The 23,350-nt window shown below is 42.1% G+C and overlaps 1 protein-coding gene across 2 annotated transcripts in view; it reads left to right on the plus strand.

Moving 5' to 3' along the window:
• The window catches only part of DNAI3 (dynein axonemal intermediate chain 3), a 110,631-nt gene extending 90,718 nt beyond the window's left edge, over positions 1-19,913 (plus strand). The window contains exon 23 of one of the 2 annotated variants that reach the window (XM_060202265.1): positions 19,621-19,913. In XM_060202265.1, coding sequence (XP_060058248.1) covers positions 19,621-19,674 — 54 coding nt within the window. In that variant the 3' untranslated portion in view covers positions 19,675-19,913. Of the gene's footprint in view, positions 1-7,832; positions 8,097-19,620 lie in introns of those variants that run through there. The other variant, XM_007524741.3, reaches the window with a different exon arrangement.
• The last annotated feature ends 3,437 nt before the right edge of the window (positions 19,914-23,350 follow it).

Below are 23,350 nucleotides of genomic sequence, written 5' to 3' on the forward strand. Positions count from 1 at the left end.
TGTTAGAGGTATATGTATTTTCTTCTATTTTTTAGAGTGGAAGGAAAGTATTCCTTTAGTGAATAATTTGATATAACATGAATAAACAGTATCTTACACTCAACTTGTTTCACTTTTCCTCTCTTTTGTTTAAATATTTCCTTTTTAAATTTTCTATCAGTGACTTATTAATGATTAACAAGATCATAAAATAATAGGGCTATAATTCCATACAGTTCCCACCACCAGAGTCCCATGTCCCATCCCCTCTAATGGAAGCTTCCTGATTCTTTATCCCTTTCTGGGAGTATGGACCGAAATTCTTGATGGGGTGCAGAAGGTGGAAAGTCTGGCTTCTGTAATTGATTCTCCACTGAATATGGATGCTGACAGGTTGATCCCTACCCCCAGCCTGTTTCTATCTTTCCCTAGTGGGGTAGGGCTCTGGAGAAGTGAGGTTCTAGGAAAACATTGGTGAGGTCATCTGCTTAGGGAGTTCAGGATGGCATCATGGTAGCATCTGCAACTTGATAGTCAGATATAAAAAGTAAATTGTCCAATAAACAGGAACCCAAAGGTAGGTTTCCACTGAGCAAATGAAACTAGGGATCTTCGTGTGGGTAGAATCTAGGAAGTCTATTTTAGGTATGTTCTGTGGTATGTGGCCCATGACTTCAGTAATTTTTGCCTGAACCCTATACCTAACATGCAGATGGATTAAAAATATTACCTGGTAAGATGGTGTCAGAGTTGAACATAGGACTAGAAAGTAGAATTAGGGCATAGAGCAGCTCCCAAATATGAAGAGAGTATATAAATACCATTACCTGTAAATCCCACCAATCTCATCTAGCGCCTGTGTCTATTCATATCTAGGGCCCGTGTCTATTCATATCTAGCGCGGGAGCCTGTGTAAACCTCTGAGTCCCTGTTGGTCTGAGCTCACAGTCCATGGTCACAGCATTGCTCAGCTCTAACTTGTGGTGGTGCTGGTGATTGAAGCAGGGACTTGGAGAAGCAATATGCTCTCTCCCTAGTAATTTTGAATCACTTTTTATTTTAGTTTTTATATTTCCAACTCATAAACTATGAGATCTGAAGCAAGAACGCTTATATTTGCTGAGTTTTCATTATCTAGCCTTTAAAGTAAGAGTACTGGTAACCTCTGTTTGGGATTACTATATGACTTTCAGTTAAGTAAGCTGATGAGTAGTCGAGTTTCACTAAATGCCAGCTTATAGACAGACAGATAAGGATTCTACTAGAACGTCATGTGCTGCAGCTGATGAACTTGAGATAGAAGAGACATTGGTACAGGACACATGCATTTTCAGTTCTAGGAAAAGGGAACAGGAAGCCCTGAAGCTTTCGGCCCCTTCTTCTGCAACTTCTCTGTTGAATATGAATGCTGTCAATTTTGGGGTCTTTTCTTTTTAGTCTGCTGGTATCTGGAGACTTTACATATCTCTAAGTTCATTTCTTCTTGCTTTCTCGAGGTCACTCAGTCCACATTTTTTCTCCCATTTTAAAACTTTTATTTATTTGTTTACTTATCTGTTTATTTATAAGGGAGAGAGAGAATGAACCAGATTACTCCTCTGGCATATGTGATGCTGGGGATCAAACTCATGACCTCATTCTTAAGAGTCCAGTGCTTTATCTACTGTGCCATCTTCCCAGTAACTCTCATTTCTTATTTTGCACTTAGTGCCACAGCTAATTTCTTCATGAGCCTCAGATTTTTTGTAGCCTAGTACATAATCAGATGCTATATCATCTCTAACACAATCATGCATATGAGATTCATAAGCATGTGGAAATATATTGCTGTATTGCATCAGGGGGAACAGGTGGTGGTGCACCTGATTGAATGCATGTGTTACAGTGCACAAGGACCTGGGTTTCAAGCCCCTGGTCCCTACCTGCAGGGGGAAAGCTTTGTGAGTGGTGAAACAGTGCTGCAGGTGTCTCGCTTTCTCCCTCTTTATCTCTTCCTGTCATCTCAGTTTCTGGCTGTCTCTATCCAATAAATAAACATAATAAAAAATTTAAAATATTTAATGTTTGCATTAGAAAATAGGTGAACTTTATTAGGGGCTGGGTGGTGGCACACCCAGTTAAGCACACATAGTACTATCTGGAAGGACCTGCAAAGGACCCAGATTCAAACCCCTGCTCCCCACCTGCAGTGGGAATGCTTCACAAATGGTGAAGCAGATCTGTAGATGTCTTTTTCTCTCCTTCTCTGTCCCACCCCCCCCAATTTATCTCTGTCCCATCGAATAACATAGAAAAATAAAAAAGGAAAAAATGGCTTCCAGGATTGGTGGATTCATAGCGCTGGCACCAAGACCCAGCAATAACCCTGGAGGCAAAAAAGGGGGCAAAGAAAGAAAAGCAGATAACTTAATTTCAAAAACATTTAGCAATGACAATAGTTCAACTCTTAATATTCTCCTCCATTTTGAAAAAAAAATATTTTGACCTCTTTTTTGCACACATTATTTCATGTTCTGATGTGGAAAACAACTTCTTTTTTCCTTTTTTGGGGGGAGTTAATGGAAAGATGAGTTCTTTCTTATTATTTATTTAATAATGATCGACAAGATTGTAGGATAAGAGGGGTACAATTGGGGTTGGGCGGTGGCACAGTGGGGTTAAGCGCACGTGGCGCAAAGCCCAGGGTAAGGATCCCAGTTCGAGCCCCGGCTCCCCACCTGCAGGGGAGTCGCTTCACAGGCGGTGGAGCAGGTCTGCAGGTGTCTGTCTTTCTCTTCCCCTCTCTGTCTTCTCCTCCTCTCTCCATTTCTCTCTGTCCTATCCAACAACTAATGACATCAACAATGGCAATAATAATAACCACAACGAGGCTACAACAACAAGGGCAACAAAAGGGGGACAAAATGGCCTCAAGGAGTGGTGGATTCATGGTGCAGACACGGAGCCCAGCAATAACCCTGGAGGAAAAAAAAAGAGGGGTACAATTCCACACAATTTCTACCACCAGAGTTCCATATCCCATCCTCTCCATTGGAAGCTTTTCTATTCTTTTTTTTTTTTCCTCCAGGGTTATCGCTAGGGCTCAGTGCCTGCATTATGAACCCACTGCTCCTGGAGGCTATTTTACCCATTTTGTTGTCCTTGTTGTTATTGTTGTTATTGCTATTGTTGTTGAATAGGACAGAGAGGAATAAAGAGAAGAGGGGAAGACAGAGGCAGGAGAGAAAGACACCTGCAGACCTGCTTCACCACTGGTGAAGCAACCCCCCTGCAGGTGGGGAGTCTGGGACCCCCATCCAGGATCCTTACACAGGTCCATGTAATTTGTGCCATGTGCACTTAACCTGCTGTTCTACCGCCCGCCCCTCTGGAAGCTTTCCTATTGTTTAACTGTTTGGGAACATGGACCCAGGATCATTTGGGGTGCAGAAGATGGGAGGTCTGGCTTCTGTAATTGCTTCTCCTCTGGACATGGGTGTTGGCAGGTCAATCCATACTCCCAGCCTGATGGGAAGATAACTTCTAACCATCCCTATATGCCATTCATCATCCATGATTAGTATGAATACTTAAGTAGCCTAGCTTGGCCCCAAAGACGTAGATTTGTAGATAGTCACAAAATAACTGGTACACGCTTTTCAAGCACCTTATTATAATGCAGCAGGCCCCCTTATCCAAAATTTCTCTTTCCGTGATCTCAGTTACCCCTAATCAATTGAGATCTGAAAAGACTACATTTAATGAGGTATTTCTGAGGTTTCATTCACAGAACTTTTATTACATTGTATTTCTTTTATTACATTGTATTTTATGTTGGTCTAGCTTACTATTAGTTATTGTTGCCAATCTCTTTTGTGTTTATTAATTAAATCTTCTCATGGGTATGTTTACATAGGAAATGTATGTACATATAGGAAATTTATTTGGTACTACCTGAGCTTTCAAGAACTCCCTGGGGATCTTGAAATGCATTCCTGGGGGCCAGGTGGTAGTGCACTTGCTTGAGCACACATGTTATAATGCACAAGGACCCGGGTTCAAGCCAATGTTCCCCACCTGCAGGGGGAAAGCTTCACAAGTGGGGAAGCAGTGTTGCAGGTGTCTCTCTGTCTCTATCACCCCCTTCCCTCTCAATTACTGGCTGTCTCTACAAAATAAATAAAGATAATTTTTAAATAAAAAAACTTAAAAAAGAAAAAAATAAATGCATTCCCCATGGATAAAGGGTGGCCGCTGTAATCATAATTTGAAATCATGCCTTGCTGTCAAGTCCCCAAAACATTTCCTACTCCCCCATATACATTTATTTCCATTTAATATAGACCCCGCTTTTAAGCAGTACTGTCACTTCTTTAGAGCTAGGGTGTGGGTACGTGAACAGATTTAAAAATTAAATGCCTCGGCTCCATTTAGAACATAAAATAGGTCAAAAAGGGAAAACAATTATTGTGGGGGCTTATTGGTGGCACATCTGGTTAAGCACACATAGTACTAAGTGCAAGGACCCGGGTTCGAGCCCCGGTTCCCCACCTGCAGGGAGGATGCTTCAAAAGCATTGAAACGGGTCTGCAAGTGTCTGTCTTTCTATCTCCCACTCTATCTCTCTTCCTCTCTCAATTTCTCTCTGTCCTATCCAATATAATGGGGGGGGGGGAATGTCTGCCAGGAGTAGTGAATTCATAGTGCTGGCCCTGAGTCCCACTGATAATCCTGGAGGCAAAAATAAGAAAATAATTCTAATTCAGTTATAAATGTGTTCTTAAAAGGGGCAGAGAAATGAGAGAGGGGAGAGAAAGAAATAAAGAAAAAAGAAAGATGTTCTTAGAAACCAGTGCTGACAAAAGGGAGAACAGATTGTAACGATCTCTGAGGATTGTGGTAGAGATTGAATGTGTTATAATATTTAGAGCATTTGACCTATAAATCGCACATAGAATAAACCATTAAGTGCTCACTGTTAGTATTACTGTAGAAAGCAAGAAAGAACCACTTTTTCGTGACTGACTCCCAGCTGCCTGCAATTAGCCTGTGTATTTAACCCATGCATCCAAAAGCAATCATACACCCCTCCCTTTGCAAACATTGAGTCTGACTGCAGCTTACTTCTTGAAAAACATCAGTAGTCATAAATTGAACAACATATGTAATGGGAATTTACCTTACTGGAATTTTCAACTTGAAACCAAAACATTGAGGGGAAGTTAGTTTCCATGTGAGCCAGAAATGATACTATCTTTGTGGAACTTAAAAGGAGGATTTAAAAGGAATTCAACAAACACTAGTGACATGCTCAAATTTTAGGCAAGAGTTCTGGGGAAGAAGACAGGAAGAAGGAATTTGCAGGCAGAAGGGGGTGGTAGAGGGTTGCATAGTTCCAGTCTCACTTTTATAATACCAAACCCCTTAATGCAAACCTTTAAGGAATTCAGTGCTAGAGGTCGGTTGCTGGTCAGAATGTTACCAAGGAATCAGAGCAGAATGGCAAGGAATAGTGTCAGTAACCTAAAGGCTAGGTCCTGATGCTTGAGTCTGCAAAGTCAGCAGGCAAGAGACTGACTTAACCCATCTGACAGAGGGTGGAGAGAGGGTCAATGGACAGTGATGGCAGAGAGAGGATGGTGTGATCTCCTGGAACTAAGTAGGCCCAGGCAAAGTAGCTGGGTTCAAATCAGATGCCCCAAAGGACTTTTTTTTTTATTTATAAAAAAGGAAACACTGACAGAACCATAGGATAGGAGGGGTACAACGCCACACAATTCCCACCACCAGAACTCCCCTCCCCTCTCCTGATAGCTTTCCTATTCTTTAACCCTCTGGAAATATGGACTCAAGGTTATTGTGGGATGCAGAAGGTGGAAGGTCTGGCTTCTGTAATTGCTTACCTGCTGAACATAGGCATTGACAGGTCGATCCATACTCCCAGCCTGCCTCTCTCTTTCCTTAGTAGGGTGGGGCTCTGGGGAAGCAGAGCTCCAGGACACTTTGATGGGGTTGTCTGTCCAGGGAAGACTGGTCTACATCATGCTAGCATCTGGAACCTGCTGGCTGAAAAGAGAGTTAGGAGTGAATGGACTTTCCCAGAGCGAGGCCAAAGGAGTGGAGTAAGGGCATGGCTGTAGGAGGCCCCAAGAGACAATCTCCATTTTGACATTAGACTGGCCTAAATTCTCAAATATACCTAAAAGTGATAGAAATGTTGCTGGATCTATCACAAATATTACAAGGGAGAGTTTTCTTTATTTTTTAAGAAAATTTTCTTTATTGGGGGGTATTTGGTTTATAGTTGGCAGTAAAATACAACAGTTTGTACACGCATAACATTTCTCAGTTTTCCACATAGCAATACAACCCCCACTAGGTCCTCCTCCACCATCATGTTCCAGCACCTGAACCCCCACCCCCAACCCAGCATCTTGTGCTTTGGTGCAGTACACCAACTCCAAAAGGGACAGTTTTCTTCTTTCTCCCCTCCACCTCTCTTCTCCCTTCTCCACAACCAAGCCCAAGTTGGGTTTGTTTGTTTGTTTTATTTTTCTGATTTTTTTTCTGATTCGTTTACTGTGGCTAACACAAAGTGTATATGGATTTTGATACCAGGCACTAATCTGAAGACTTGGCACTTTCAGTGATGAGTTCAGTTTTCAGAATGCCATGAAGAAGGCACGATTATCAGTCGTGAAGAGTCTGAGAAAGTGGAGATAGTTAGAGCAGGGGAAGGAAGGTGGCTAGGAAGAATACAGCTCGCAAATGGAGAGGGCACGGGGCACACACCAATCACTGTGTGGGTGCTCAGAGGCAGAGAACATCCCTGTGGGAACCATGGAGGCTGTTTTTAGGTGGGTGGGAGCACTGTGGAGCCACATCAAGGTTAAGCTCTCTGACCTTGTAAACCATTGTTAAATCACTGAGGAAATCTTATTAAATCAACATAAATTAAAATTGTCTCTTAAAGAAACTAGCATTTTAAAAAAAGAAGATACTAATACTAACTAATACTGCCCCCCTAATAGCCTCTATAAAGTTAGGGTTTGCAACAAGGAAGACTATAGGAGGGGCCAGGTGATGGCGCACCTAGTTGAGTGCACGTGTTACAATGTTCAAGGACCCGGGTTCAAACCCCCAGTCCCCACCTACAAGGGGAAAGCTTCTCAAGTGGTGAAGCAGGGCTACAGGTGTTTCTTTTCCTCTCTCTCTCTCTCTTTCTTTCTCTCTCTCTCTCCCCCCTTCCTCTCCATTTCTGGCTACCTCTATCCAATAAATAAATAAAGTTAATAAAAAAATAATTTCTTAAGAAAGGCTATAGAGTGGGGGATGGGGAACAGGAGAAGAAGCAAAGGCAACAGAAGGATGCCAAGGTAAAAAATCCTAACGTTTATCTAAAGGAAGGCACAAATGACGGGCTGTTTCTTTTTTTTTTTCAATCACAGCTGCCCTAGCAGATACTATAATGCATTAAAATGCCACATCCATTAAATCAACTGGAAACATGCTCTCTTCTCAGCAGCCTCTCCCTCAGTCAGTGACAGGACTACAAGCCAGCCTCAAACCCTCCTGCCCTGTGAGTCCACATCCAACCCAGCATTGGACTCTCTCCACTCCACCTTCAAGAGCTAGTTGGAATCTGCTCCCAGTCCTCCACACTGTGGCTGTGTCTTCCCTCCTAAGAGCTGCCAGCAACTCCCCCCACAACCCTCTACCACCAACAGATTTCGTCTCACCTGCCCCCCAGCCTCCTGCAAAGCCCAGGCAACCACAGCACTCAGGCCAATGGCTGACACACAACCCCTTTGCAGTCCCGAATAGTTCCGAGCTGTCCGTGTTTTAGACATCTATTTCTCTTTCTCTCCTTCTAGAAAACATATAAGAAATCAAAAGAAGTAATGGATGCTGAGTTAAAAGCCGACTATGAAAGTTACTTGGAACTGGAAAAGACCATCCTTGTTAATCTTGGCCTCTTCAAAGTACAAGAAAAGAAGTCATACATGGACATCTAGAGAGCTTGCTTACAGGATCATTAGAGGCATTTTCTTCTATTTCCATTCATTCTTGTATTATTAAATATTAAGCAGGTTTATTTATAAATATTAGGTATCCATGTAATTATTATTAAAACTTTTTAATTAAGACAATAAAGCATGTGTCAGTATTTAGACTTAATGTGTACTGAACTGGGCACTGAATCTGAAAGTGATCAGTAAGGAAATGTTTTTACTTTCTTGTAGTAATGCAAAGTTTTAAACATCTCCTCCCCCCATGGTCCTCAGATCCAGCTTGAAGCCCCTAACCTTAGACAGAAGTAGAATTAAGCTTTGGTGCAAATTATCAGGCTGTTTGTGGTTCCCTTTCCAAAATGTGCTCCCCCTTAGTCACTGCAAAGCGTGTAATGCATGTACCAGATAGAATATTACAAACTGAAGCCAGAAATATTTATATATTCTTTAAAAAGATGTGATATGAGTCAGACTGAGTTTATCCAGGAACTATAAGGTCGAATTTAATAGCAGAAAGATGTCTGTGATTGATCAAGGGGATGGACTTACTACACCAAATAGATACAGAAAAATATTTTATGAAATTCAATACTCATTCATGATAAAACAACAACACACTCTTGGCAACTACTAAAATAAAGGGCCTTTCTTTTTTTTTAATTTCTTTATTGGGGGATTAATGTTTTACAGTCGACAATAAATACAGTAGTTTGTCCATGCATAACATTTCTCAGTTTTCTGCAGAACAATACAACCCCCACTAGGTCCTCTGTCATCCTTTTCCAGGACCTGTACTCTCCCCCCAGAAGGGGCCTTTCTTAATATGATCCAGGTTACAAAAAAACAATCTTATAATAAACACCATAGTTCATGGTGAAAAATGTTAAGCTTGCCTCTGAGTATGGAACAACAACAACAACAAAAACATAACACCTAGCATCACGTGTTTCATGGGGGAGGGGAGTTTAACTAGTTTGAGCATAAAAGGACAACATTGCATAAAACTAGCTGCAAGAGAGTGTGGTGGTTCACACTAAAAGATTCAGTGTCACAGGGAAATGACTGGTATGCCAAGTGGGGTCAGGGTAGGGTAGCAGGAGGTGGAAAAGCAGCAGACTGTGAAGCCTTCTGTGGAATACACTAACACTAACAAGGCTGGATTGTAGTTTGCAGACATGGTGACTTAAGAGTAGGATTTTTTTTTCCACCAAGTTTTTTGTTGATACTACATGCATTCACCAGGTGGCCAAGGGCTCGAACCTGGGTCTTGAAGCACAGTAAAGTGTATGTGGTATTGAGTGAACTATCTTCCAGCATCCCCTGCCCCCCCAACACACACACACACACACACACACACACACACACACACGCACGCACGCATACACGCATTCCCACACACATTCATCTTCCATGCTACCTGCAGGGAGGAGGGGGAGAAGTTGCTAATGTCCCTCCGCCAGGAGTCCTCCCCTAACAGTGTGAAAATAGTTCGGCTCACCTACAACATAAATATAAACTCCTAAAAAGAGAAAGAAAGAAGATAAGTTTAAGAGTAAGGGTGGGCCCAGTAACAATGGTAGAACTGGGCACAACTTCCAAGTATCTCTATGTTCAGAAGTACAAGGAATAGATTAGAATTACGTGGTAGGAAAGAAATGCCATTAGGATTCTGTAGTCATAATAGTTCAAGCTAGAAGATTAAGATACCCTGTGCTGGTGCCAGTGTTAAAATAGAAAGGAAAGGGAGCCGGGCGATAACGCAGTGGGTTAAGCGCACATGGTGCAAAGCCACAAGGACCTGCATAAGGATCCCAGTTTGAGCCCCCAGCTCCTAACCTGCAGAGAGTCGCTTCACAGGTGGTGCAGCAGGTCTGCAGGTGTCTGTCTTTCTCTCCCCTCTCTGTCTACCCCTCCTCTCTCCATTTCTCTCTGTCCTACCCAACAACAATGACATCAATAACAACAATAACTACAACAACAATAAAAAATGGCAACAAAAAAGGGAAAATAAATAAAGAAAATTTGTTTAAAAAATAAAAAATATAAAGGAAAGGCCAAATGGATGGGGATGGGAGAGACAGAGTGATGTGGATAGCTGTAAGTTGCCGAGGGAACTGAAACTCACAGTTTTATTTACTTCAAAAGGCAGCTGTTAACACTTAATCATCTGTGTGTCTTTAGGCAGGTGGCTCCTGGTTGTGAAACTGACTTTTATCAAGTCAGATGGAGAATATTTATCTTGAAATTCTTTAAGAAAAAAAATTCTTAATTTCTTTGATAGGATAGAGAGAAGTGGAGAGAGTGGAGGGGAGATAGAGAGGGAAAGGGGAGAGTAGACACTTGTAGTACTGTTTCACTGCTTGTGAAGCTTCCCCCCTGCAGGTGGGGACCAGGGGCTTGAACCCAGTTCCTTGAGCATGGTAATGTGTGTGTGTGTGTGTGTGTGTGTGTGTGTGTGTGTGTGTGTGTGTGTGTGCGCGCGCGCACGCGCGCACTCAATAGGGTATACTACTGCCTGGCCCCCTTTGAAATGCTTTTATCAGGGGTCGAGGAGCACCTGCTTGTAAGGAGTACCCAGTTCAGGGGGCCAGGTGGTAGTGCATCTGGTTAACCACACGTGGTACTTTACGTACAAGAACCCACACAAGGATTCAGGTTTGAGCCCCCTGCTCACCACCTGCAGGGGAGATGCTGCACAAATGGTGAAGCAGGTCTGCCAGTATTTATCTTTCTCTGTCCCTCTCTCCCTCCCCCTCCTCTCTGTTTTTCTCTGACCTATTTAATAAATCAGGAAATAAGGAAAAAATGGCCACCAGAGGCAGTGGAGTCATAGTGCAGGCATTAGGCCCCAGCCATAAGCCTAGAAGCAGAAACAAAAAGGAGCACCTAGTTCCATCACCATCATTCTCTCTCAGTCTCTCTCTCTCTCTCTCTCCCTCACTCTCTTTTCTGTTACTGCTTTGTTTCAATACATGTTCATATCCCTGGAACATTACCAAGTCTCTTGTAATTCTTTTATGTAGACAGACAGTCTAGCACCCTAGCAGCAGACCTTAATGGGAACCTCTACACCCTTGGTCCTATTCCCTCCTGCTCCTCAGAATTAATACTTTTTAATAAAAACTATATGCCTGGCCTGGGCTTCTCCCATATGGCTAAAAGTCACATCTTCTTTCAACTACTTGATATTTCCACGTGGATATTCAACAGGCATTTCCAATTTAAATCTGTTAATAATTGCCTGAACTCATCCAATCCTTTGCCTCCCCCCCCCACACACACACATACACACACACACACACACACCACACACACACACACACACACACACACACACACACACACCCTGCCACTCTCCAGTCTCCTTGCTTCTATTTGCTTAGGCAAACACCTTGACCTCATTCTTCATTTCTCTTAATCTCAAAATCCACACCCAATATGTGGGCAAATCTTGGTGATCATACCTTTAAAATACAGGCAAGATGATAGTGGAAATAACCCTAAGTTGGGGGTGAGGTGAGGAATTTATTATTGGGAGATGAAAATTTATACCCACTTGTCAGCAAGTGTACTGTAAACCATTAAGCCCCCAATAAAGTAATGATTAAAAAAATACAGGCAAGGGGGCCCAGGCAGTAGCACAATGGGTTGAGCACACATGGTACAAAGTGCAAGGACTGGCTTGGGGATCCTGGTTCAAGCCCCCTGTTTCCCCACCTGCAGGGGGCATCACCATGCACAAGGATACAACACCAGTGGTGGAGTGGTGCTGTGGTATTTGTTGTTCTAGCTTTTTTTAAATATTTATTTATTCCATTTTTGTTGCCCTTGTTTTTATTGCTATAGTTACTATTGTTGTTATTGATGTCATCGTAGTTGGATAGGACAGAGAGAAATGGAGAGAGGAGGGGAAGACAAAGAAGGGAAGAGAAAGATAGACACTTGCAGACCTGCTTCACCGCTTGTGAAGTGACTCCCCTGAAAGTGGGGATCCGGGGGCTCAAACCAGGATCCTTACACCGGTCCTTGCGCTTAACCCACTGCACTACCGCCCAACTCCCTGTTGTTCTAGCTTTATCTGATATTGGGCGGGGGGGGGGGGGCTTCACCAAGAGTCAGGCAGGTTCAGAAAGCCCCAGTAGAGGGGAAAGATATATGTCAAGGCAAGAAGATATAGATATAAAGAATATGCCAGTTACTAGGAGAGAGAACAGGAGAAACCAGGGTGCATCTTGGGGTGGTCTGGTGCTTCTAGAAAGACAGAGGAAAGGAAAGTGAGTAGGTAGGACACTGAGACTTTGTAATAAGGCCGTCTCACTGTGCTGTCTCCTCCCTCTCTAGAATGAGGACTCTACAACTCCTCAAGCTAATGTCATTTGCCCTGACTCTGACTCTTCACCTCGCAGAGAAGGCTAGACATGCTGAATCCACCCAGAGAAGACAGGGGAGGATCGAGTTAGAAAACTCACTGCCTATAACTGAAGATGTGTGGCCAGTAAGCATGAATGAAAATGAGTAAGCTGGTGTGGATCCCTCCAGCCCTCAAAGATTCAGCAATTCTCCCCACTGTCCATTTCTTCCCAGCTGCACTGTAGATCAACATACACACACACACACACACACACACACACACACACACACACAAACACACACACACACACACATGTTTATTTATCAGAGAGAGAGAGAGCGAGAGCCAGAGCATCAATCTGGTACATGTGATGTTGGGGGTTGAACTCAGGACCTCTGACTTTATTCACTGCACCACTTCCTGAGCTGTCGATCCAGTCTCCTTTTTCTATTCTTAAGACGTGAAGTGCCAGGCACGTGTCACAGGTGTTTCTTCCCGGGCACGTGCTCTCTGGGTTGGAGAGAACACGACGGGAGCCAACCTGGGCCGCTTCTTACTCAGCGATGCAGGGGGAATCAGGGACTCGTGGAGGAGCAGGAATGCAATGCAATGCCTTTATTGATCAGAGACAATGCCTTTATATCTTAGAAACCAGAAGTGGCAACTCAGAAAAGAAATTGGCTAGGAGAGACAGTGGAGAAGAGAAAAAAGCAGGAAGGTCGAAAGCTTCCATAGCAGCTGTTGCAAAGGTTCTAACCTCTGTCAATCTCTTCTCCTCTTATCTCCTTTCCCTCTCAATCTTTCCTATCAAATTAACTAAAGTTAAAAATATTTTTAAATAATAATAACTGGAATGTCTCTCATATTCAAATATTATTTAAGCAGATTAAGCAGTGCCTCAGCATGCCTACTTTAATACCAACTAGCCCTTTATCATTCACAAAATGTGAATGATAAAAAGTGAAAGCAAAAATGTCAGCTGTAATATGTAAATTTGAACAGTAGTTTTTGCTTTATTGCAGAATTCAAAATGCCTATGACTATCCAGAAAATTAGACTACTCATCAGTCAGCTTTGCATAATTTTTTCTTTCTTTTCTTTTTATTTATTTATTTCTTTTTTGGCTTCCTGGCTTATCGTGGGGTCTCAGTGCCAGCATTACAAAGTCACTGCTTCTGGTGATGATCCTTTTTCCTTTTTTTTTTTTTTTATCGGATAGGACAGAGAGAAATTGAGAGGGGAGGGTAAGAGAGAGAGAAAGACAGACACCTGCAGCCTGCTTCACCACTTGTGAAGCATCCCTCATTGCAGGTGGGGGAGCCAGGGGCTCCAACCCGGATCCTTGCGTTGGTTCTTATGCTTCGTACTATGTGCGCTAAACTCGGCAAGAAATGCTGTATAATTAAACTAGCTTATCTTTGAGTCCTTAGTGAAACATGTACCCTGTGTGCAGATGAAAAGGCCCTGGGCCACTTCCGCACCTTCACAAATCCATCTCTGTAAATAGTTCATATCTGCCTGTGCCCTCTATCCTAACTCTACCTCTATCCTAACTCTGCTGCTTAGCGCAGCTGCACTCCTACCCGTTGCTAGGTTGCCATCCCCAGGCCAGATGCTGAGTGACTGAGCTAGGTTCCCAGTGCAGAAATTAATTAAATACATCATTAGTGTAATAAAAGCCCTTCTTCCACGGCTGAGGAATTGTCAGAGGACACGGGCTCGTGGAAAACTAACACGAAGCAAATCCAAACACAAAGCAAATTCAGAGAATTGATTGGAGGGAAAGGATGGTTTCAAAAGTGAAATATAAATATGTCTTCAAATGTTTTCTTTTTCACTGGTGTCACATGAAAAGTATATCCAGTGAGTGTGGTTGTGTGTACTGGCAATAATGCCAATTTAACATCAGAAAGTAAGAATTCTCTGAGTCGGGAGTTGGGCGGGAGCTCAGCGGGTTAAGCGCACGTGGCTTGAAGTACAAGGACTGGTGTAAGGATCCCGGTTCAAGCCCCCGGTTCCCCACCTGCAGGGGAGTCGCTTCACAGGCGGTGAAGCAGGTCAGCAGGTGTTTATCTTTCTCTCCCCCTCTATCTCCCCTCCTCTCTCCATTTCTCTCTGTCCTATCCAATGACAGCAACAACAACAACAATAATAATAACCACAACAATGATAAAACAACAAGGGGAACAAAAGGGAAGAAAATGGTCTCCAGAAGTGGTAGATTCGTGGTGCAGGCACTGAGTCCCGGCAATAACTCTGGAGGCAAAAAAAAAAAAAAAAAAAAGAATTATCTGAGTCACCTGTGCGCATGATACTATAGGCTGTTTTTTTTTTTTAAGAAGAAAAACAAAGTGTAAAGTAGAAGATTTCATACTTTTCCCTGTAAACTACATATGTGTGTTTCAGTCCTTTAATAAAACATTTTTTATTTGATAGGACAGAAATTGAGAGGTAAAGGATAGAAAGGAAAAGAAAAAGAGAGACACCTCCATCACTCATGAAGCTTTCCCCCTTGCAAGTGGAAGCTCAGACCTTTTTTAAGAATCATGATTTTAAGAAGAACAATTCTCTTTTAAATAAAAACTAAAAAAAAAAATGAAAGAAAAAAACCAGTCAAGACACTACTGTATATCAGTCTTCATAAGTTAAATTAACAATTTCACTTTTAATGAAGTTTTACATATATATATTTATTTATTTACTAATAAGACACCAGGAAAATTTTTTTAAATCTATATTCAAAGATATCAAATGAAGGGAAAAAAATGTTTCTCTGTAAATCACCGGTATCTATCCACTGAAACAATGTACTATATTCTGAGGAAACTGAAGTTATTTTGTATGTGGGTGAATTGGAATTTACTTACCACTCTAAATCCCAAGCTTTTAAACTTTTGATTTTAAAGTGAAAGTGGCGTGTCTGTTGTTGTTGCTCTGTGTCTCCCTGACATGCTGTTCACCTTGGTTTTATGACTGTGCCGGAGAATGAACCGGGGATCTTGGGGCCGGAGACATGGAAGTCATCTGCATCATTACTATGCTATGACCTTGACCCCCAAATGGTCTTTTAAAAATCAAAGCTCCAAGTTCAGTCCCCAGCACCACCATAAGCCAGAACTGAGCAGTGCTCTGGTGCCTCTCTTTATCTTTCTCCCTATCTATTTCTCTCTCATTAAAATAAATAAAACATTTCTTTTTAAGTCAAAGCTGGAGCAGAGCAGGTGGTTGCACACGTGACTGAGTGCACACATTACTACGTGCAAGTACCCAGGTTCTAGCCACCCCCCTCCCCACTGCACCACCCCTGCCTGCCCTGCTCCACACCGACAGGGAGGGTAGAGGTTGCTTCTTCCTAAGTGAAGCACGTCAGCAGGTGTCTTTCTGTCTCCCTCTCTGCCTCTCCCTCCCCTCTCAATTTCTCTCTGTCCTATCAAATAAAATAGAGAGAAAAGAAAGGCAGAAAAAAAAGGAAGGAAGGAAGGTAGAAAGAAAGGGCCAGGTGGTGGCACACCTGGTTGAGCACACATATTACAGTGCACAAGGAGCCAGGTTCAAGTCCCCGGTCCCCACATGCAGGGGGAAAACTTCACAAGTTGTGAAGCAGTGCCGCAGGTGTCTCTCTGTCTCTCTCCCTCTCTATAACCACCTTCATTCTCAATTTCTGGCTGTGTCTATCCAATAAGTAAATAAAGATTTTTTAAAAACTTAAAAAAAAGAAAGGTAGAAAGAGAAAGAAAAAGGAAAAACGGACCAGTGAATTCCTGGTGCCAACAATGAGCCCCAGTGATAACTCTGGTGGTGATTAAAGAAAAAAAAAAATATATATATATATATATAAACTGGGCTGGAGAGATAGAATAATAGGCAAAAAGACTTTCATGCCTGAGGCATCATAGGTCTCAAGTTCAATCCCCAGCACCACCATAAATCAGAGCTGAGCAGTGCCCTGGATAAGAGAGAGAGAGAGAGAGAAAGCTGTTTGCACTCTGGGGGAGGGGAAGGGGAAAGGGAAGGGGGGCCATAGGAAGGGAATGGAGAGGTTATTAGGATGCTGGTGGATGCTGGGAAAAGGACCTCAACTGGGAGTGAGAGTATTTTGTAAACTTCTATCAAGAGGAAGATGAGAGATTGTACCTATGTGTCAACAACAGTATCTCTCCGGTTAAATAAACTGCAAAAGAATCAAAGCTGAACTCATGTGTTGGCTCGCTGAGGTCCATTGTGTATATACTTACATAAGTTTACATATCAATTTTGACTTTCATACACATGTTCAGGTCAGACTAGAAGACAAAGGCAAGTTTTTCCTAGAAGCAGATGAAGAGAGGATGGAAATTCTTTGGGACAAATGGCAGGAAAGGTGTGCCTGACTGGGATGTTGGAGCCTAAGCAGGGTATCAGAATCTGATCGGGATAGCTCAAACGCGTCGAGTCGGCACTTTCAAGATTAACCACAGTGCCCAACGACAACACTTTGCCTAGTTACTACCTGGGGTATTTGTACAAGTTGCTTTTGGCTTCTAGTACATGGTTCAGTGTTTCCATTTCCTGCTCCACTTGACCATGGCCCCAGTATGCATTCTCTTGACATTTGGTCGCTGTCGGAGGAAACAATAGTGGGTTATTGTTAGGGGATCACATCCGGCATGTCTTCTGTTTTCATAAAAGGGAGGGGACTTCTCCCCAGAGGAAGATGGAAGGATCACTTGCAGCCTTTCTCTACCTCCCTCATTCATTGCTCCCCAAGCCAGGAAGCCTGACTCATGTGAGTGGTGAGTTAAGCAGGACATGACCATGCTTGGCTGGATGCCTTGCATGTTCTCACAGAACCAGTCTGTCGATGATACGCAAATGTTTTCGCTGTTTTGCTTTATTATTTTTTTTATATCCCTGACAGCTTTACTGCTGCCAGAAAAGACTTGTTTTTAACCAACTCTACCAGTGACATGTGACTTGCCAGATCACAGGGATAAAGTTTAAAGCCCACTTAGCCATATGCCCACACCATGTTCCCCAGTTTACGGTTATCAGTAGTACATCTCGGATTTGAATCCACATATTTCTGACTCCAATGCCTGAGTTCTAATTTCAGGAGGGAAAGATAGACCTGTGTGTTAGCCTCCTACCTCGCTTACATTAACACAGGGATAGTTTGCAGGAAATTATGCTAGTCGGGGAGTTTTAAGCGTATAAGAAAACACAAAATGAAATAAGGAAAGGTGGTCATGACCAAATGCTGAGATTTACTCAATGTAGAACGTCAGGCTGCTATGACTGGGGTTTGGTTGTGTCTCCCAGTGTGGGGGCTACTGGACAGGCAGAGATAAGACACAGGACACAGGAGACACACATGAGACACAGTCTCTGGCTCACTGAAGACAGACCCTTCCTATGTCTGTGGTAGGAAAGGCTTCAGCTCTCTTCATGACAGGCTCATGGTGAGACTTGGCCTAGTTTGGATATCGTGCTTTCAGCTCTTAAAAGATTATACTGGCCCAACTTCTAATGCAGTTAACATTTTTTGTCATATCCAAGAATTTATAGCAGGAAAAAGGGAGAAATATGGAAACTATAACTTACTTATTTCTGAACTTTGACTATGCATGCCAAAGTTTATACTGCGAATTTGCCTTAGTATGTAGGAAAAAAGTTATTATAGTTGACATGTTTATGACAAACGATACTGATTTTTCACTTATGGTAACAATATGTAGCTTTGCTCTAAAAATAAATTTATTTGGGTTTGGAGAGGTATCTCAATGTGCCGTGTTTTCATGCTTGAGGCCCAGAGGGCCCAGGTACCACCAATAGTCAGAACCAAGCATTGCTCTGGACTCTTATTAAAATAAATAAAGAAAAATCTTTTAAGGACAAATAAAATAAATTGATTTGAGAAATATTTATTAGATAAAGTAGTATTGCTCATGAGATTCAAAGACAGTATTAATGATTCATTTGTCTATCAATGTTGAAAGTCTGGGATAGTTTTTAAAAAAGGGGGGTAAACAGCATAATGGTTATGCAAAGAGACTGTCATGCCTGAGGCTCCAAAGTCCCAAGTTCAATCTCCTGCACCACCATAAACCAGAGCTGAGCAGTGCTCCGGTAAAAAAAAAAAAAAAAAAAAAAGTAAAGGGGTCAGGCGGTGGTGCACTTGATCTAGCGCACTCATTACAGTGTGCAAGGACCCGGGTCCCCACCTGCAGGGGGAAAGCTTCAGGAGTGGTGAAGTAGAACTGCAGGGGTCTGTCTCTTTCCTCCCTCCCATCTCAATTTATCTCTGTCTCTATTTCAACAATAAAATAAAATATTTTTCAAATGTGGAAAGGGATCTAAGATACCCAAAATATGCATCTATTTTTAGAGACTGTCATTTTGTATCTTTCTAACTAATATAAAATTCAGGGGAGGGCCTAGTGGGGTCCTCCCTTATGTAGAAAACAGAAATGTTACACATATACAAACTATTGTATTGATTGTTGACTATAAACCATTAATCCCTCAAAAAAGAAAGGAAAAAATCCAGGGGTGTATGTGTTATTCACATATTATGTGATTCTCTTAGAGGTTAATTTATGGTCATACAATTCATCTTCAATATTTTTGACTTCTAAAATGACAGTGTGAATTATACTGAGGTCAGCAAGTTAAATTCTGTCACTACTGACAAACCCTTGGCCCACTCTTTTTCAAGAAATCTGCATATGCCCCTTTCCACTGTTATTGCTCATCTCCATCAAGAACAACATAGTGGATCCTCTGGCAGGCCTCTACAGGACCTCACCCTCAGTGTAGGTCAACATTGGTAGGAACTGCCCCTTTCTCCGAAGGGAGGTTAGATCAACATACTGTGCCACTCAAGGAAGATGGGTCCTGCAATGAGCGCAGTATAAGTTGTTCCTAGCTATGACTAGGAACAGAATGCGAGCTCAGACCTACATGAACGAAGAGGTCACACAGGCTCATGTGCTTAATATGAGCCCCAGATCAAATCAATGGGATTTACAGTTAATAATACTTAGATACTTTACCATTATTTGGGAGCTACTTTCTTCCCTGATACAGTTTTCTAGTCCTACTTCCAACTCTGACACCATCTCATCTCCCCAGACAATATCTTTAGCCCACCTGAATGGTAGCTCTCAGGCTCAGGCAAAAATTAGTAAAGTCATGGACCCCTTGGAATATACCCAAAATCGACCTACTAGCTTTTTCCAAGACAGAGACCCCAAAGCCCATCTGCTATAATTCCTGATTATTAAACAATTTGTTCTGCTTTATATCTTAATGCTTTTTCAGCCACCAAGCTGCAGATGCTACCATGATGCCAACCTGAATTTCCTGGGCAAATGACCTCACCAATGTGTGCTGGAACCCCACCTCTCCAGAGCCCTGCCCCACCAGGGAAAGAGAGAGATGGGCTGGAAGCATGGATCAACCTGGAGTGTGGATCGATTCCTCTCTGTCCTATCCAATGACAACAATAACAACAACAAGGGCAACAAAAATGGGGGGCAATGGCCTCCAGGAGCAGTGGATTTGTAGTGCAGGCACCGAGCCCCGCAATAACCAACTCTCATGCCTGAGGCGGAGTCCCAGGTTCAATCTCCTGCATCACTATAAGCCAGATCTGAGCAGTGCTCTGGTGAAAGAAAGAAAGGAAGGAAGAAAGGAAGGAAGGAAGGAAGGAAGGAAGGAAGGAAGGAAGGAAGGAAGGAAGGAAGGAAGGGAGGGAGGGAGGGAGAGAGAGAGGGAGGGGGAGGGAGGGAGGGAGGGAGGGAGGAAGGAAGGAAGGAAGGAAGGAAGGAAGGAAGGAAGGAAGGAAGGAAGGAAGAGGAAGGAAGGGAGGGAGGGAGGGAGGAAACTGGGTTTTACAATGGCTATGGGAGATAGTTAAGAGCAGGTACAAAAATGTTGTCAATCTGCATCTCATTTCTTGAACAAAGGTCAAGAACAAGGGGTCACTGTTCACTCTCTGCAACTGCGAAAAAAATGTAAGCTGCAGCCTTGCTGACTCACACTTTGGTAAAAACATCTTCATGTGAGTGCTTTTACCTTTTCATGAATTAACACCCAAGGTACTTTTCTGAAGTTGGAATTTTTAATCCCCTCTGCAAGAACTAGTTTTGAAGAGTCAAATTTTCAGTCAAAGAAACATATCTAGGACAGCATCAAGTTTTCACTACATAAATACCCACATTAGGCAAAAAAAAAAAAAAAAAAAAAAAAAAAAAAAAAAAACCACCTTTAGCTAAGAGTATTCTGCTACTGCATTGATTTGAGATTATAAAATTGGATTGCCAGAGTCAAAATAAACTAGTTTATCTGAAAAAAAACTGTTGCATAATGCAGGGGAGGGTAGGGAACGTGCAGCCCACAAGGTGAAATGATTTAGTCTGGTGGCTGGAGAGAGAGCATATGTGACAGAAAGGACTTTCATGCCTGAGGCCCTGAGGTCCCAAGTACCAGCCCCAGCAACACAATAAGCCAGAGCTCTGGTCGCATTGTATGTCTCTTTCTCTCTGTACCTCTCTCATTAAATGAGTAAGTAAACACAAATAAATAAATAAATAAATAAATAAATAAATACGCATGAAACTGCCAAGGCAACTACTGGAAGAACTCAAAATTTAGTAAATCTAGATTTAAAAAAAAATTATTTATTGGGGGATTGACAGTCAACAGTAAAATACAATAGTTTGTACATGTGTAACATGTCTCAGTTTTCCACATAACAGTTCAACCCCCACTAGGTCCTCCTCTGCCATCATGTTGCAGGACCTGAACCCTCAGAGTCGTTTACTTTGGTGCAATACACCAACTCCACTTCAAGTTCTGCTTTGTGTTTTCCCTTCTGTTCTTATTTTTCATCTCCTGTCTATGAGTGAGATCATGCCATATTCCTCCTTCTCTTTCTGGATGATCTCACTTAACATAATCCTTTAATCGCTATCCAGGATGACGTAAAGGAGGTGAAGTCACCATTTTTAATAGCTGAGTAGTATTCCATTGTGTTTATATACCACAATTTTCTTAGCCACTTACCTGTTTTTGGATACTTGGGTTGCTTCCAGGTTTCAGCTATTACAAATTGGGCTGCTATGAACATAAATATACAACAATCTTTTGGGATGGGTGGGTTTGGTTCTTTAGGATATATCCCCAGGAAAGGAATTGCCTGGTCATGAGGTACGTCCACTTCTAGCCTTCTGAGAGTTCTCCAGACTGCTCTCCACAGAGGTTGGATCTATTTACATTAGCACTAGCAGTGCAGGAGGGTTCCTTTGACCCCACAACCTCTCCAGCATTTGCTGCTGTTACCTTTTCTGATGTATGACATTCTCACAGGAGTGAAGTGGTATCTCATTGTTGTCTTTATTTACATTCGTCTAATAATGACTTGGAGTATTTTTTCAAATGTTTGCTGGCCTTTCAGATATCTTCTGTGGTGAATATTCTGTTCAGATCCTCTCCCCATTTTTGGGTGGTGTCATTGTTTTTTTGTTCCTGAGTTTGGTGAGCTCTTTATATATTAGGTTATTAGCCTCTTGTCTGATGTATGGCATGTAAAGATCTTCTCCCATTCTGTGGGAAGTCTCTTGGTTTGGGTGGTAGTTTCTTTTGCTGTGCAGAAGCTTTTTAATTTGATGTAGTCCCACTGGCTTTTTATTTAGTCTTCTTTGTAATTGGGTTCATATCATTGAAAACGCTTTTAAAACTTAGATGGAAAAGTTCTGCCATTATTTTCCTCTAATTATTTCATAGTTTCTGGTCTGACATCCAAGTCCTCGATCCACTTGGAGTTACTTTAGTGTTTGGTGAAATACAATGGTTCAATTTCATTCTTCTGCAGGTTTCAACCCAATTTTTTCAACACCATATGTTGAAGAGACTACCCTTTTCCCCTTTAATAGTCTGGGCACCTTTGTCAAAGATTAGATGTCTGGGAGTCAGGCAGTAGTGTAGCAGGTTAAGCACACATGGCACAAAGCACAAGGACTGGCATAAGGATCCCGGTTCAAGCCCCCACTCTACCTGCAGGGAAGTCGTTTCACAGGCGGTGAAGCAGGTCTGCAGTTGTCTGTCTCTCTCCCCCCGTCTTACCCTCCTCTCTCCATTTCTCTCTGTCCTATCCAACAATGACGACATCAACAATAATAACTACAACAATAAAAACAACAAGGGCAACAAAAAGGAAATAAATAAAAGATTAGATGTCCGTAGGTGTGGGGGCTTATTTCTGGACTCTCAAATTCTATCCCACTGGCCAGTGTGTCTACTTATGCTCCAGTACCAAGCAATTTTGATTATAATGGCCCTATAATACAATTTGAAATCTGGGAATATGATATCTCTAGTTCTGTTCTTTCTTCTCAAGATAGCTTTGGTGATTCTAGGTTTTTTTTTTTTTTTTTTTCCAGATAAACAACTGTAGCTTTTGTTCAATTCTCCTAAAAAATTGCATGGGATCTTGGATGGGGATTGCATTAAATTTGTATATAGCTCTGGGTAATATATTCACTTTGATGATATTAATTCTTACAACCCATGAACATGGAGTATGTTTCCACTTCTTTGTATCTTTCTCTATTTCCTTAAATAGTAACTCCTAATTTTCAGTGTACAAGTCTTTCACTTCATGTGTTAGGTTTATTCCTAGACATTTTATTTTGTTGCTATAGTAAATGAAATTGATTTCTGAATTTCTTCTTGTGTTACCTTAGTGTTAGCATAGAGGAATGCCACTGACTTGTATGTTAATTTTGTAGTTGAACACCTTACTATATTGCCTGATAATTTCCAAAAGCTTACTGCTGGTTTCTGTAGGTTTTTCTATGTATACTATGTCATCTGCAAAGAGGGAGAGTTTGACTTCTTCTCTTCCTATCTGTAACCCTTTAATTCCTTGCTCCTGCCTGATTGCTATGGCAAGAACTTTCAATACTATGTTGAATAGTAATGTTGATAGTGGGCAGCCCTGTCTAGTACCTGATCTAAGGAGAAATGCTTCCAGTTTTCCATTTTTCCT

The sequence above is a fragment of the Erinaceus europaeus genome, chromosome 11 (genome assembly GCF_950295315.1).
Source record: "Erinaceus europaeus chromosome 11, mEriEur2.1, whole genome shotgun sequence".
In the NCBI taxonomy this organism is placed as follows: domain Eukaryota; kingdom Metazoa; phylum Chordata; class Mammalia; order Eulipotyphla; family Erinaceidae; genus Erinaceus; species Erinaceus europaeus.